This window comes from Vidua chalybeata, chromosome 5 (assembly GCF_026979565.1).
Source record: "Vidua chalybeata isolate OUT-0048 chromosome 5, bVidCha1 merged haplotype, whole genome shotgun sequence".
Lineage (NCBI taxonomy): Eukaryota > Metazoa > Chordata > Aves > Passeriformes > Viduidae > Vidua > Vidua chalybeata.
In genome coordinates this window covers 3,017,248-3,032,200 of record NC_071534.1, presented here as the reverse complement: position 1 = coordinate 3,032,200, position 14,953 = coordinate 3,017,248, and the positions used below count along the sequence as shown (strand labels likewise).

Here is a 14,953-nt window from a genome sequence, read left to right as displayed (position 1 = left end):
TTTATGCCTTAGCGGTTCTTCTCTCTCCCTTCCTTCCTTCCTTCTCTTGGGCAGTCGCCCCACAAGCCAGTAATAGAAAGGGAACATCACTAAATCTGAACTATTGCTCAGAGCCTCTGCCACTGAGTCATTTGTGCTCAGAAGTCCCTACAGATACTCACCCCCCCCTTGTGATGATTCAGGACAGTTTTCACTGCCCCTATGCCTCGACTGAGGACCTCAGACCGCTAAGAACTGCGGAGTTGCTCTGCCTCCGACAGAGGCAGGCAGTGAGGGCAGGTTCTCCGTTACCTGCCCAGAGGGTTTGCAGCCGGGACCTCTCCACAAGGACAGCTGTGATGGGCTCCAGACAGCCCCTCTGAAAGCCTCCCGTGCGCTGTCTCCTCCCCACGGCTCAGCGAAGCTGCACAGAGGTTCCTGACACAGGGCTGGGAGCGCCTGCTGTCCTCAGCTGTGCGTGGACAGTGTCAAAAACGGGACCACACTCCCGGTACTAAAAGTTATTTCAGCATTTATTATAATAAAAAGAAAGGCCTAAAGCATAGGGGCCCGCGGGCCAAGCAGGAGAATTCCCACCGAGGATGCTGCAGGGCGGGACTGGGTCCTCTTTCTTGAGCAGCGATGTCCCCGGTGTTCCAAGTGGAGCGGCACGGGTCCAGTGGGTCAGATGCCCCCTTTTTATCCTGTTTTTTTTTGTTCCCTTGGATTGGTTTCTGTTGGGATCCTTCATTTGCATGAAGGTTCAAGGCGCTTGATTGGCCCATTACAGTTCTGTCCAGGCTGGCTCGTTTCGCTGGGGGTGGTGCACTTTACTCAGGTGCAAACGCTCCTAACTACCCTTTTAACCCCTTCCACAATAACCAAACTAACATGTTAACACGCTTAACAATTACCAGCTATTTCACAGCAGTTTCTAACCTATTGTTGGCAGTCATTTAGCCTCACAATGCTTCCCCCAGAAGGCACACGCGAGGTGAGCTGTATTAAGGGACAAAGAGCCGGCGGTGAAAACCCCCGGGCTCCTCTCTCCCAGCCCGCTCGCCGCCGGGAGGCGGCGCAGGGCGGCTCCGAGTTTCACTTTCTGTGCCTCGCTGCCGGCCGAGCGGGAAATGAAAACTGCGCGGCGGGGCTGGAGCTGACGCGGCGGGGCCGCCCCGCTCCGCTCCGCTCCGCCCGCTGCTCCGCCGGCTCCCGCGGCCCTCCCGAGCCCCCGGAGGAGCGGCTCCCCCGCTGCCCCTCGTCAGCAGGTGCGCTGTGAGCGTGAAGGGGTAAGGAAGCCGTTTTGCCGGCTTGTGAGATTGGATCCCGGCGGCGCAGCGTGTCAGGAGGGAAGGAGGTAGAGCGGGGAATAATAGCGGAGAGTAGTTTGGCGGCTGAGTGGGAAGTGTCCTTTCAGTCGCATCCCAGGGAAGTGTGGAGGTGATGCGCTCTTAGGTGCTCCCTTCCCCTCAAGGGTGGTCCGTCACACCGAGTCTCTGCTGGAGCCAGCGCCTCAGGGGGACCATAGAAACGCAGAATAGTTTGGGTTGGAAGGGACCTTGAAATCATCTCATTCCAAGCCCCGTGCCGAGGGCAGGGACGCCATCCTCAGAAGGTGAATAGATTATTCTGCTAGAATAGATTGCTCAGAGCCCCGTCCAACGTGGCCTCCCTGCTGCAGCCCACCACCTGCCTTAGCACCATCGGCACCCCAAGATTCCCAGGAAGGAAAGGGAGCTGAGAGGGAACGGACAGCAAGCGGAGAGGTGGGAACCCTCCTCGGGCACAGGGGTACGGGGAGCGAAGGGACAGCTCGGGGTTTGTCATGAGAAACCGGTGTCTTGGGAGGGCGGACGGGGACTGGAGCGGGCCAGGGAGAAAGGGAGGGCGCTGGGCTGGCTGAGGGAGAGGAGTGTGAGGGTAGATGATTTTGGGGTGGAGGGCACGAGGAGGGTATCACTGCTCCCCGATCCCTGCCCAGTGCTGGCGCGCTGAGGTACCGAGTCCTACCCCGACCTTCAAAGGAAACCGAGAAGCAGCGCTGCTCCTCCGCTGGGAGAGGAGAAATGGGGGGCAGGAGGAGAGCCTGCTGCTCAGCTCCTTGGCTCACTCACCAGCTGTTCTAGATACCTGTGCAGGGAGAAAAGGAGGTCCAGTGCAAGTCTTAGGAAGGCTGTATTTCTGATAGCTGAAACGAGGAGGTTCCAAGGGTTGGGAAATTCTGTTTGTGTCCCTGCTCCCACAACAGGATCCCTGATAGTGGTGACTGGGAGAAAATTTCATGAAACCAGAGACACAAATCCTCCTGTATTCCCCTGCACCTTCCTGCCCTAAGATCCCTAAGATCTTTCTACCTTTTCCTCAAGCCGCCCAAAGTCATTCAGCCCCGTGCTTACTCTTTAATCCCACTCTTAGTCCTCCCTTTCCTGACAAAACCTGTGTCTTGCAGGTTTTCTTCATCCCCAGAACATCCCTAGCTATGTTTAGCTACCTCTGCGCTGGCAGCCCCTCTCCCTTCTGTCTCTTTTGACATCTCCACTGCCTGGGAGCATCCCTTACCTCCTGGCTGGTTCTACACCAGCTAAACCCACCAGCCTGAGACGGGCTCCCACTCCAGCTCAGCTTTCAGAAACTTGAATGTGTCGTGACATCATCTCCAGGAAAACAGGCAGTCAGTGTTCAGGCTCTATGTTGGCAAGAGAGAAATCAGATGAAATTTATCTTTTCCTGCGTAGCTGTTCTAATCACCGGGTTTGGGTGTGAAATGTAATGGTCTTGAATCTGCCTTTCAGAGTTGTTTTTTTTTTTTTCCCCAAAAAACCCCTCAGCTAATTCGACAATATTTGGTGAATCTTAGTGTGCCACACTTACAGATCAAAAGTAAACAATCAAAAGTACAATACTTAAAGGTAATAATCAGGGAAAAAAATCCATTTCTAGTTTTTCTGCCTGAATCTTCAGTAACTTTGACATTTGACGCTATTAGGCATAGTTAACCCAAAACCATGCTTTTAAAGCAAAGATTTTTTTTTTTTAATGAAAGGCAGAACGAGGATTTTGCTTATTTCCCTTTCTTAGTGGCTTTTCTTCATTCTTTCAGTGCTTGGCCTCAGGTTGATTTTATGCGCTGTTTAATATTTGTAGAATAATAATTTCTGAGCATTTTTTGGGTCTCCACCCAGCCCTTCCCCGTGAATATCCGCTCTCTTCTGATTCCGTCTCCATGTTGGCACTGGGCTTTTAGAAAGTTTCATTTTTACGTAGTTGCATTTGAACTTTTATCATAGGCTTTGTTTGTGTATTTTTATTTTGCTTTAGTAGCTGAGTTGCAGGAGACTGTCAGAATAATGGTCTGTTGAATACGGCCTTAAAAATCAAGGCATTACAATGGTTCTCTTGCATGAACAGTTACTTTGCCTGTGATCACTTGAAGGAACAGAAAAAGAAACTGGTATGTTGGTACTTAAATGTGTTTCAAAATTACAGTCCAAAGTGCCACACTAGTGCTGTGACTCAGGTGTTTAAAACCAATGCAGGTAGCAGAAACCAAATGTGCTTACCAGGTCAGAAGAGAAGGTGAAATTTGACCTTTTCAATACTTGGGTTACTTTTTTATTTTTTTTATTTTTTTTTATTTTTTTTTATTTTTTTTGGATAAAAGATTGTTTTTTTTTTTTTTTCAAACAGAGGAGTTTTGCAACATCTGCTTTTGGGCAATTTTAATAATCTTGTTTACCAAATCTTTCCGAACAGATATGTGGAGTTCCTAGGCTAGATGAAGCTGTTTCTGTGGAACTGAAGGCTCATTTATTTATTTAGCCACAAGAGGAAGACAGGATGAGCAGTTGTCGTCAGACTCCGTTTCTGTTCCCTTAGCAATAGCCTGCACTCTTCAACACCCATGTTAATTCAAATATCCCACATGCTGTTGCAGTAATCTTTATTGATGTTCCAGGCCAGGCTGGATGGGGCCCTGAGCAAACTGATCTAGTGGGTGACATGCCTGCCTGTGGCAGGGGGTTTAAATTAGATTATCTTTAAGGCTTCTTTCCAACCCAAACCATTCAATGGTTTTTTGATTTCACTTTTTTTCATAATGAAAAGGTCTCTTCTGTCCTTGAGCAATATTGTTGATGGGACAAACAAGTGGACGTCAAGAAAGAAGCAAGAAACCAGAGGTGGCACCAAGCGAGATTATGGAGGCAGAAATTGAAGTACAAAATAATAAAGAGGAAACCAAAGAGGTGAAGGCCAAAAACCAGAAGCTGACATCAGTCTTTGGTCTGGCAGACTTAAAAAATGGTAATAATGTTTTGCCTATTCTTCACTGTTGTATTTTCTGTTTCTCGTGCCTGCTGTTCCGTTCTCTGTCCATAGGCTTAATTTTCTCCTGTTCCTTTTCTCTTCACTGAGGATAATTCTCATTTTGCCTTGCCAAGTAACCATTCTGAGTTTTTTTAGAATGGATTACATGAAGATCTCAGCGCCTTTTTCTGTATTTAAGTCCTCAAATTGGCCATTGCAGCCAAAAAGGCCCAGTTGATGGCTCTGTCTCTTTCCAAACACAGCCAGCATTGCTGGATTTGATAAACCATGGACTAGGCCCTGGTTATTCTCCTCATACAGGCAACCTTTGCCTCCTGTTGTTCTATTTTATGTTTAGGTGTGTTATGAGAGGATTGAAAATAGAGGACCTGGAAGAAATCTGAGAATCATTAGCTGGGCTTGGATTTTTTCTGTCAGTTGCCAAACAAAACCAAATTTTATCTGCTTGATCAACAGAAGAATAGATTGAACACTTTTTCAGGTCTGACCAAGATGCTGAGCCTAGACGCTGAATTACTGAACGTGCACAAGAAGAGTTTGCCACTTGCAAATAACTTTCACTTTCTTTTCTTGTACCTATCCCCGGGCCTCATTTTGTCTTTTTCTCCCCTACAGAAGCTATTGGACTGTACAACCTTGGGCAGAGCTGCTGTCTGAACTCTCTGCTCCAAGTGTTCCTCATGAACATACGCTTCACAAGGATACTCCGAAGGTACCTCCTGTTTGAACTCCCTGAGATATTTCCATTGCTGCACTGTTGTCTCCACTCCTTCTTTTACATGGGATGTACATTTGAAGGCTTGGATCACTGAGGTGCTCTCAGGATGCTTGTGGTTCCCTCAGCGAGGTCTCTGCCTTGTCGTGTCTGTCATGCACTGCAAAGGTAGAAGTTGCAGTGTTCAGACTTGTTAATCATCTCTGATTCAAGTCCTGAGCTGAGTCTTTATGGCTTGTATCTCTCTCCTTTCCCGAACAGGATATAATTTTATTCCAGGTTTACTCCCAGGCCGTTATAATAAAGGGTGTGTCACGTGTAGCCATATCCACTATTAATTTTGTCGCTTGGAGCATGTAAACATAAACATACCCTAATCCCTTGCCTCCAGGCCCTGACTGCCCTGACAGAGAAGTGTTGTTGCAGATCATGAATACCTAGCATTACTTTGCTTGACTGTTGTCCCTGCGTGTTTTGAGGAGGGCTTCTGGGCTTCTGTCTCCCTACTGACCACACTAAGAACTGGTTTGAGTTGTTTTCAGTTCATTCACTTCACTGCAGATTCAGTAATCCAAGTGGATCATTCCTATTCAGTCCTTTCTTACATGGTCACTGCTGAGCAGAGGAGAAAGAAGACAAATTTCAGATACGTAGAAATGATAAGTGTCATAAATGGATAAAGCTAAATAATGTAGACTGTAGGTTACCATGCTTATTTGAAGAAAGAAAAACCTGTGGGCTACAGTAAATTTAGGGAGAATTAAGAGTTTTGTTGGCATATTGTTGTAAATACAAGCATTATGATATAGGTGCTCATGAAATTTTGAGGGCATGTTGAGAGTGAGGACATCAGTGAGTGGGAGGCAATAAGGTCTGGAACTGGCTGTAACTAATGTTGTTTCTAGAGGCCAGAAAGCACTTGAGGTCCTGCTTGGCTTGTCTTTTATTCAGGAGCAAGCCAACTTAAAATTTTGGCCTTTTACTTTAGAACTGTCAGCCTGCACTGTGGGATTCCCTTTCCCTTTTCCCTTCTTTTGCTGAAAATGTTCCCATTCTGGTTCCTCTTGAGCTGCTGTCTCTGCTACTGACTTGTCCTCCCTCAGGTGTGATGTCTGATATTTCTCCATTGAACCTCTAAATACCACTGGTGTTGCTTCTCCCCCTTTCAGGATCACAGTGCCATCCTCTCCTGCGCAGAGGAGGAAAAATGTCCCGTACCAAATGCTCCTGCTGTTGGAGAAGATGCAGTGTGGCAAGTGCAAAGCTGTTAGTCCCACAGACCTGGCTTGCTGCCTTTCAGAGCACAGAGTGAAATGTAAGCAGCCCTGCCTCGTGCCCACCTCTGTCTGCATTAGCCAGCACTTACAAGCAGCCCAGACTCCAACATCAACTCCAGGAATTCAGAAATGCCAGGAGTTAGGTACACAATGACACAGTGCTCTCTGTAGCTGCCTCCCAGCTGAGTGCAATGCTGTGTCTTACTTGTGAAGAGAGGAAAAAAAAAAAAAAAACAAACCCTGCTGGATGTATTTGCTGATATCCAAAGGGTGGGAGGACTGTCAGGCTGCTGGGAGATTCAGCTGTAGATGCTGTGCAGGGCAGAGAGGACAGTTCATAGTTTGATTTGTTTTGCTGTACTGCATCATGATAGTGAAATAGCTGCTGTTACTTATTAGAAGAAAGGGGTAGTGTGGAAAAGAGAATGAGTTTGCACAGATCCTCCTCCTGCTCCTTCTTATAAGGGCAGAGGGAAGAATTTGCAGGCTAAATCTCCCAGCTGGTCGAAGTTCTAAGAGAGAGAGGTTTTTAATGCATGAGTGACCAGTGACAATGGGATGCCAAGAGTCTGTCCATGTGTACAATACACGGGGTATAACCAAATGCCCTTCTCTTTGTCATATAAAAAATATAAAAAAAATTGTCATATAAAAGCCCAAACAGGAGAGTACTGAAAGGGGGGGGTGGCCTGACCTTTATGAAAAAGGAACACAAGGTAAACTCAGTATCCCTGTTTACATCATTTTTCTCTTGACTCTGAGTGGCTTTGCAGTCAGCCATCTCTCTTCCAGTTAAAGAGAGATAAGAGAGCAAGGGGTTTATCCTATTTGGCATGTGAGACATATGGATAAGCCCTCCTGTCATTTTAATCTCACTACTCAGGAGCATTTTAGCCTTCCTGGGGCATGAGGGGATGGGGAAAACAAGTGTGTGAGTAATAAAGGTGAAAAGGAGAACAGAATCCTCCTTGTATTGTTTCTAAGCAGGATTCAAAGGGGACTATTTACAAGGGTGTGGTAGGACATGTGACATGGAACTGATAGGACAAGGGGTTATGGTGTGAAATGGAGAGCTGGCTTCCATGACATGTTGGGAAGAAATTTTTTACTGTGGGACTGGTGAGACACTGATGCAGGATGCCCAGAGAAGCTGTGGGTGCTGTGTCCCTGCAAGTGTTCAAGGCCAGATTGGAAGGTGTGTGCTGGTCTAGTGGAAGGTGTCTTTGCCCGTGGTGGGGGGAGTGGAGCCAGATGATGTTTAGGGCTCCTTCCAACCCAAACCATTCTCTGATGCTATGAAATGCACCCCCCAGCTCAGTGAGCCATCTGAGCCCTCCTCTGGTGGGTATTGAGCATCATCTTGTCCCTGCATCTGGTGACAAGGACACGACTTTTGCACTGGGTGGCACAAACACTCCTGTCTTTTCCCACTGCCTGCTCAGGTCACATGGAGAAATTGCAGCTGGTGCCCAGTCTAAGCTCTGTCTCTGCAGGGAGGAGCAAGGGACAAGAGACTGGACCTAAGGGGGGACAAAAAAAATCTCCCTTTGCCATTTGTGGGAAATCTGTGCTCGGTGCTGTTCACGATACTGATTGAGGTTGTGTTTTCTGCTCGTGCAGTGTTTGTGCAGCATGATGCTGCTCAGCTCTTTCTGACTCTCTGGAACTTGTTAAAGAAGCAGATGAAAAAGCCAGAGCTGGTAAGGATGGTGACTGAAATGAACCTTTGGCCCTTATCATGTGTGTTTTCCTCTGCTCCTTGAAGGATCCTATTCACTGGCAATTGTCCTGAGTTAAATTTTTAAAATTATCTCTTCTTTCATGGCATCTTTCAAATGGGACAGAGAATCTTTTTTTCATAAGCTTTGACATTTTGAATCACAGTTAAGTTTTGCTCATCCTGCTTTCAGGGCATGCCAGTCTCCATTCTAATGGGAGAGCTGATTAATAACTAAAAGATTGATTTTTTGCAGCATTGCATTTAGTTATATGTAATTTCTTTTTCCCCCAGATTTCTGTCAGCATTTATTGGTGTATCTTGACACAGCTTTTCCATTCTTTGAAGTCAGCCACATGAATTTCAGTATAATTAGTCACTGATAGTATGTGATGTCTGTAACTCCCATGGGACTGGGAAGAGAAAAGTGACTCTTCCCTGACTGACTGTCACAGTTTTAGTAATGCAGAAGACAGGCTCCTGCTGCAGTTTCAAGCAAAATAGAACAATTCTGCATCAAAGCAGACACTTAACCCTCTGATCTTATAGGCTGTGTCTTTCCCCTCTGTTAGGGAATGAGGAGATGGAGTTGTTCTCTTTTAAATTGTGGGAAGTACTCTGTCCACATAAGTCATTGTCACATCTTGGTTCCAACCTCAAAGGGATAACCTTGCTTGAAATGTGTGACCACAGGGGCTTTCCCACCCACAGGGAAACAGCTCAGCTGTCTTCTTCATAAACCTTGTTTTGACCTTCTTTTTTCACCCCTCCAGGTTGAAGAGCTGAGTGATTTGTACACGATCTGCATACAGGAGCATCTGGCCTGTCAGAAGTGCTCTTTTGAAGTAAAGAGCAACAGCACCATGTTAACCCTTCCACTCCCAGTGCTGGATGCCAATTCTCACAGGCTGAAGACTCTGGTAAGTTTAGCAGCAGCACTGTTTCCTTAGGAGACGATTCCCCTCTGTTCAGAGTGGATTTTTCAAATGCCAGTGGTTCCACTGGACCTTATAGATTCTCTGACCACTTTATACTGTTTCAGCATAAAGGAGCTGCTTTGAAAACCACTAAGGCTTTGAAGTAGGTATAAAAGACATTTATACATCTATACCTTCTTTGTGGAATATGTGTACTCTTTTTTTTTTTCCCCAGTGATTGCAATCACAGCAGCAACTAGGAGAAATGAGGTACCTTTTCTTTCAGGCTGCTAGGCAGTCTTTTGTCCTTTTAATAAAACATGCCTTCTCTAACTTTGCTGGCTTGGACCCTCTGAAATAATGTAGAAATAAAAACCCAGCTGAAGGAATTCAGTTGAAAGAAGTCTCTGTCTTTTTAGGAGGACTGTCTGCAATACTTCTTCCATCCAGAGGAGCTGACTGGACAAAACATGTGTTTCTGTCAACAGTGTGGGAGGAAAACAACTTTCCTGCAGGTGATTGGAGAATTATTTCCCCATGTCTCATTCCCAGAACTCCCTTGAGTACTGGGGAGGGTGGGGAAAGGACTCAACCATACCAAGTTTAAGAGGAGATCAACAACTCAGATTTGCCAGGACAGCAGCATCAGTGAGATATAAACCACAGACACCTTTCCTCCTCTTGGGAAGGAGGTCCTGTGGTCGAATGTCACAAGGAAGTTGATTTGCTTCTCCTTGCTTTCCTCGTGCTACCAGCCTAGGGCTAGGAAAGCACAGGAGAAGTGAAGCAGCCCTTGAGACACCCAAGGCTGGGTGCTGGTGACACTAAAGCTGAGAAACTTGGGTATCACAGCTCTGTTGTGTGGATGTGCCTTGTGTGCAGATGGACCACCAAGGTTTGGCATCTGCTGTCCCCTGGAGCTGGCAAATACTCACTGGAGCACTGGCTGTTCTCCATTCTACACACACTGGGGGGCAGTGGCTCCCCAGGGTTTGTCCCCAGGGTTTCTCCCCAGTTTTCAGTTGCATTATTGACTGTTTTACAGAGCATGAAGCTCGTCCATCTGCCACAGACTCTGACCTTGCACCTAAAGCGCTTCTGCTTTGAGAGATCCTCTCGCACGCACAAGCTGAGTCACCACCTGCCATTCCCACAAGAACTTGATCTCAGGGAAGTCTTGACAGAAAGTCAGTGCCAAGCAGATGACAGTGAAAAGGTGAGATACTCCTGTTCAAAAAGGGCAGATTTTCTTCTCCTCTCTGCTCCATTCTCATAAAAACTTAAGAGATCACACCCATACTTGTCTCGGTTCAAAGTACCCGTCTTAAAAATTTGTGTCTCAAACTTTACCTGTGCCTGGTGCTGTCTCACATCCCATAGTTTTAACTGATTCAGCCATTATTTAACATTCTGTACTCAGATTAAATCACCAAAGGCACCATAACTGGAGCTTCCTGCCTTAAGGACAAAAGCCAGGCTTTGCAGATCTCACCTGTCCCAGACAGGGGAACCCTGCTCCTGGTATTTCCCATGCAGTATTGTTTATATTGTTGGCCACAGATTTTGGTGCTGTTGGCCACGACAGCTTTGCTAGGTAGCTGAGATGGATCTGCCCCACCGTGGGTCTGTTTCTTTTCCTGGGAAGTAACAAGGGGAAGTGTGGCAACAACAGAAGTCACCGCTGCAGTGTTGGCTGTGGTGAGCCTCTTTGCTGCTCCTCTGCTGTCCTGCTGCCTTTCTCACCACCCTCTGGTCTCCAGGGAGGCTGCCAGCCCACAGCTGATGGGCAAAACTGAGGGCAAGAGCAAAAAAAAAGGCAGGATTCTCGAGGCAAATCTGCCCTTTTTTCCTTACAAAATTCCACGCTCCGTGGCAGATGAGAATTGCTGCACTGGAAGTTGCTCTTTGTGTCCCTTTGCAGGCTACCTGGCAGTATGAGCTCTTTGCTGTCGTTGCCCATTCAGGATCAAGCAGCTGTGGACATTACTGTGCCTACGTTCGGAGGCTCACAGACTGTAAATGGTATTGCTTCAACGACTCTGAGGTCTGCCAGGTGAGCAGATCCAGCCACGTTTCTTTCGTACCTTCCTGGACACTCCTCCGGGTCTCATCCAGTCTGACTGGTGCTGACTAGAGAGAACCAGGAAAGGAAACTGAGGCTGCAGAGCTTTGTCCATCTCTGCTACAGGATGCTCTGGGCTGAGGGCAGAGTGACTCTTCTGCACCAAACAAAGCCTCAGGTTCTGTTTCGTGCGTTGCAAAATGCAGAAGCATTCTGAATATTGCAGAATATTCAGGATATTTGCTGAATATCCTACTTGATGTATCCTACATCTGTTTAATGTATACATTCAGAACTGTTTTTCCTCAAAGAGTCAAAGCAACAAACCAATTTATTGAAAGGTGTTTAATTCCTGGAAGTGCCACTTAAACCACTCTTATGAGAACTCCTGGGATGGTATCAGGATTTTTCCATCTCTTAAGAGTTTTTACCAGGCTCCTCCTATGTGTTTTTCTTCTCTAGGTATCGTGGGATGATGTTAAATGCACCTATGGACATTCCAACCTCTGCTGGTATGCAAATGCATCCCTGATTTTTCCTAATGCTGCTCTGGACTTTGGAATGAGGGTAGCAAAGAGAGGGGAGACAAACTGGTTTGGGAACATATTGCCTGGGGTCTCGTGGGGATGCAGGAGATGTGCCAGTCAGGATTTCTCCACGCTTTTTGTTTTGATGCATTGCAAGAAAATGAGCTTACAGGAGGGAGATAATCTCTCCTATAAACCACAGCACTGCCAGCAAGTCTTGGGAACACTGGAGAGGACCAGTGTAGTTGGCCTAAAGCTCAGAAAGCTGAGCAGGAGCAATTCTGGGAGGTTACCTGCAACCTAGATCTTCAAACATACCTTGTGATGTGCTTTCTCTTTGCCTCCACAGGAGAGAAACAGCCTATCTCTTGTTTTACATGAAAAAGCACCCTCAGCAGCCCTGGCCAGGAGTCTCAGAATGTCTCTGAAAGCTGTGCACTGGCTGTGGAGCTCAGCACCTCTGTGCCAGTGAGGACATGTACAAATGTTTCACAAGGAAGACATTCTGCACTCAGCAACCTCAGGCGTCGCATGTTGTGAAAAAAGTGCAGCAGACACTCAGCTGGGGAAAGGATCTAGGAACTGTTGCAGCTAGAGACTTTTTCTTTTTTGTAACTTTTATATTTATGTGACTCTACATGTTCATTTCCTCCTGAAAAGATGGTGAAGATAGTCTTTGTCTCTGCTGCCTTACTATTTTCCTTAATGCTGACGCCTGGATCCCCTTCCAGGGGAAGTGTTTGGCCTGAAAGCCTGTGAGATGTTCCAGGGAGGTGTGTGGTGTGACTGGAGAGCTGTGGGAGCCACACAGAGCCAGTAGGAGCTTGAGATTTACTTTGTCCTTTTAGCACCATATTAGATAATGGAAAGCTGGGCAGGAAACCCCAAAAATCACCCCAGAAACAACTGGAGGAAGGATCAAAACCCTTATGACACACATATCAGTGGCACACACTCCTTAAAACCTCCCTGAAAATGAGTCACTGCAGGGGCTGAGATGTGTCAAGAGGTGTTTTAAATCAGGAGCTATTGGAGCAGTTCTGATTTCCAAGATGATTTGTTTAAATTTGTGCAGGTGATTATTATTTCAACAGGCTTATCAGGCTTTTAGAAGCATTTTCTTTCCTGTGGAGGAAAATATTCAGAGCAGCAGAGATTCTGAAGCTGGTTAGTGATTTTGCACAATACAGGCCATACATGGTGATAAGAGAAGTGAGATGCCTTGATGTGCTTGAATTTTTGGGTTGTGTGGCTTTTAAAATACTCGTGGGCATTAACTCTTGCTGATCCTCTTGGACTGAGGATCCCAGCAGTTTGGGATCTGGAAGTACCTTCACCCTAATACACCCTATGACTGTATCTTTACAAAGGTGCTGTTTTTCTCGGCTGAGCAATTATAAAATTATATTAAAATTATATAAATTATATAAAACTATAAAACTAATGTAGATATATTGCCATCTATGTATAACCTAATTTTATTTTGGTAATGATGGTGGAGTTCACAAATCATGTCCATTTTCTGAAGGTAAACTGAAAAATCTTAGAGCAGAGCTGTGAAATTACTCACTCGTGGTATGGCAGGTATTTATTTCACTGTATTAGCAAGGTCCATTATTCTGTTCAGCTGTGTATTTGTATTATTTATTCTGTGGTAAAAAAAAAATCCCAGCGTATTATTTGCCACCAGGATGAGGAATTTTCAGCCTGTTTGCCTTCAGGAATGCACTGCACCCTTTCTAAAGCATCTTGCAATGGGTGAGTAAGAAAACCAAGTCTCTGTTTGCTTTTCCAACACTTTGCCTCTGTAAAGGAGCTGAAAAAAGCTGCATTTTTCTTAGCTGAACTGAGAAGTTAATGGGATAAGAGAACTGACATTTCTAATTAGCTATAACTTGAAATTTAAAAACTTATGCTTATGAAAAATGCCTTAAATGCGTCATAACCTTCCAGGGATGTCACCCATCAAGGAAACAATTGCAGAGATATATTTAAGAATATTTTCAATCAGTAAAAAAACCCCATTTAATTCCAGTGAAAAGTAATCAGTGTTTTTTTTTAATATAAACAAACCAAGAGCCATGGTGTCTTGGTTTGAAAAGAAAGGTTTTTGTTAAGGAAGGAAAATACAAACCCCCTCCCTCCGAATTATTATAATTTTTGAAACTAAGAGGCTCTCAGGCAAAGATTTGGGAATAGGAATAACAGTTCTTTACTAGGAAAATTAAAATACAAATGTAATAGTACAAACAAAGAAAACACCACTGCCAGAGTCAGAGCAGCCCCTGGCAGCCTGTGGGTCAGGCTGGTGGCAGCAGTGCCATTCCATGGGGGCTCAGCCCTCCTGCAGTGCCAGCTGTGCTTCTGCTGGAGCAGGATCCTGGACAAGGCTGGAGTTTTCCTCTGGAGCTCCAGGGCTGCTGGAGATGGGCCTGGGCTCCCTCTGGGAATGCAGTGGGGCAGAAAGCTGCTCCTCTGGGAATGCAGTGGGGCAGAAAGCTGCTCCTCTGGGAATGCAGTGGGGCAGAAAGCTGCTCCTCTGGGAATGCAGTGGATAAGGCTGTCTCTGTTGCTCCACACCTCAGATTGGATCCAGGTAGGAATGCTTGGCTCCTCCCCTGGGCAGAGCATCTCCCCGTGGGATGATGGAATTTTCTCAGCCATGCAGGGACACTCACTGGCCATGAACAGCAGAGATCTCCTGGAGGGAGGATGGGTTGTGGCAGAGATAAAGAAAACTGCCCAATGAACAGCAGAGAACTGCCCCACCTCTGACAGATGGGAATAGAATATCCCCAAATATCTTACAACTCAGGACCCAGGGAAAACCAGCTAAACCTGGACACCCTTGTGCTGGAGGCACAGTGAGTTTGTCTTCAGGTTTGCTGTCACGTGAAAGCTTAAACTGCTTCCACACAGAGCTGGGCTGTGGGAGAGTGGGAGGGTGAGCGAACTGCAGCGCAAAAACTCCACTTTAAAAAACTCCCAAGCTGAGCTGCTTCTGCAAAAAATCACCTTGGCTGCCCCTGAGTCCACAGCAAAGCCCAGCCTGGTGCTGGATAAACTGCCCAAGGAGTTATTTTCATCCAAGGAAGCCCCTTTCAGCCCAGTGCCTGGGGTTCAGTGCTGGTGTGCTGCTGAACAGGAGAGTGGTGGGAACCTTGCCCCAGGGCTGCTGACATAAAGCAGCTCCTGGCATTTCTGCCAGAAACACTTTTCTACAAAAAAAAACTGCTGCAAAGGAGCTGCAATTATTTGTTCTGTGTTTGAGTCATTGTGCAAATCAAGCCCAGCACCAACAGCAAGGGCTTTGAAAAGCCAGATAAAGACATGAGGGTGTGTTTGGAGAGATTATTGTAGGTCCTGGTAACTCCTTGTTTCCATTTTTTGTTTGGTTTAGGATTACCATGCAGTACCAAATTACGCATTCTCT

The 14,953-nt window shown here is 46.3% G+C and overlaps 1 protein-coding gene across 1 annotated transcript; it reads left to right on the top strand.

Annotated features, from left to right (window-relative positions):
- The first annotated feature begins 1,191 nt into the window (after positions 1-1,191).
- On the top strand, positions 1,192-13,517 carry USP18 (ubiquitin specific peptidase 18). Its single transcript, XM_053943892.1, has 11 exons — positions 1,192-1,268; positions 4,084-4,281; positions 4,921-5,017; positions 6,190-6,335; positions 7,918-7,997; positions 8,788-8,934; positions 9,351-9,446; positions 9,977-10,147; positions 10,853-10,984; positions 11,456-11,505; positions 11,870-13,517. The coding sequence occupies exons 2-11, from the start codon at positions 4,113-4,115 to the stop codon at positions 11,946-11,948; spliced, it is 1,167 nt and encodes a 388-aa protein (XP_053799867.1). The 5' UTR covers positions 1,192-1,268; positions 4,084-4,112; the 3' UTR covers positions 11,949-13,517.
- The last annotated feature ends 1,436 nt before the right edge of the window (positions 13,518-14,953 follow it).

Coding starts and splice junctions, on each gene's coding strand:
- USP18 (XM_053943892.1), top strand. CDS start 4,113: ATGGGACAAACAAGTGGACGTCAAGAAAGAAGCAAGAAACCAGAGGTG. Junction 4,282..4,920: donor TCTGGCAGACTTAAAAAATG/GTAATAATGTTT, acceptor TCTCCCCTACAG/AAGCTATTGGACTGTACAAC. Junction 11,506..11,869: donor GGACATTCCAACCTCTGCTG/GTATGCAAATGC, acceptor TTGCCTCCACAG/GAGAGAAACAGCCTATCTCT.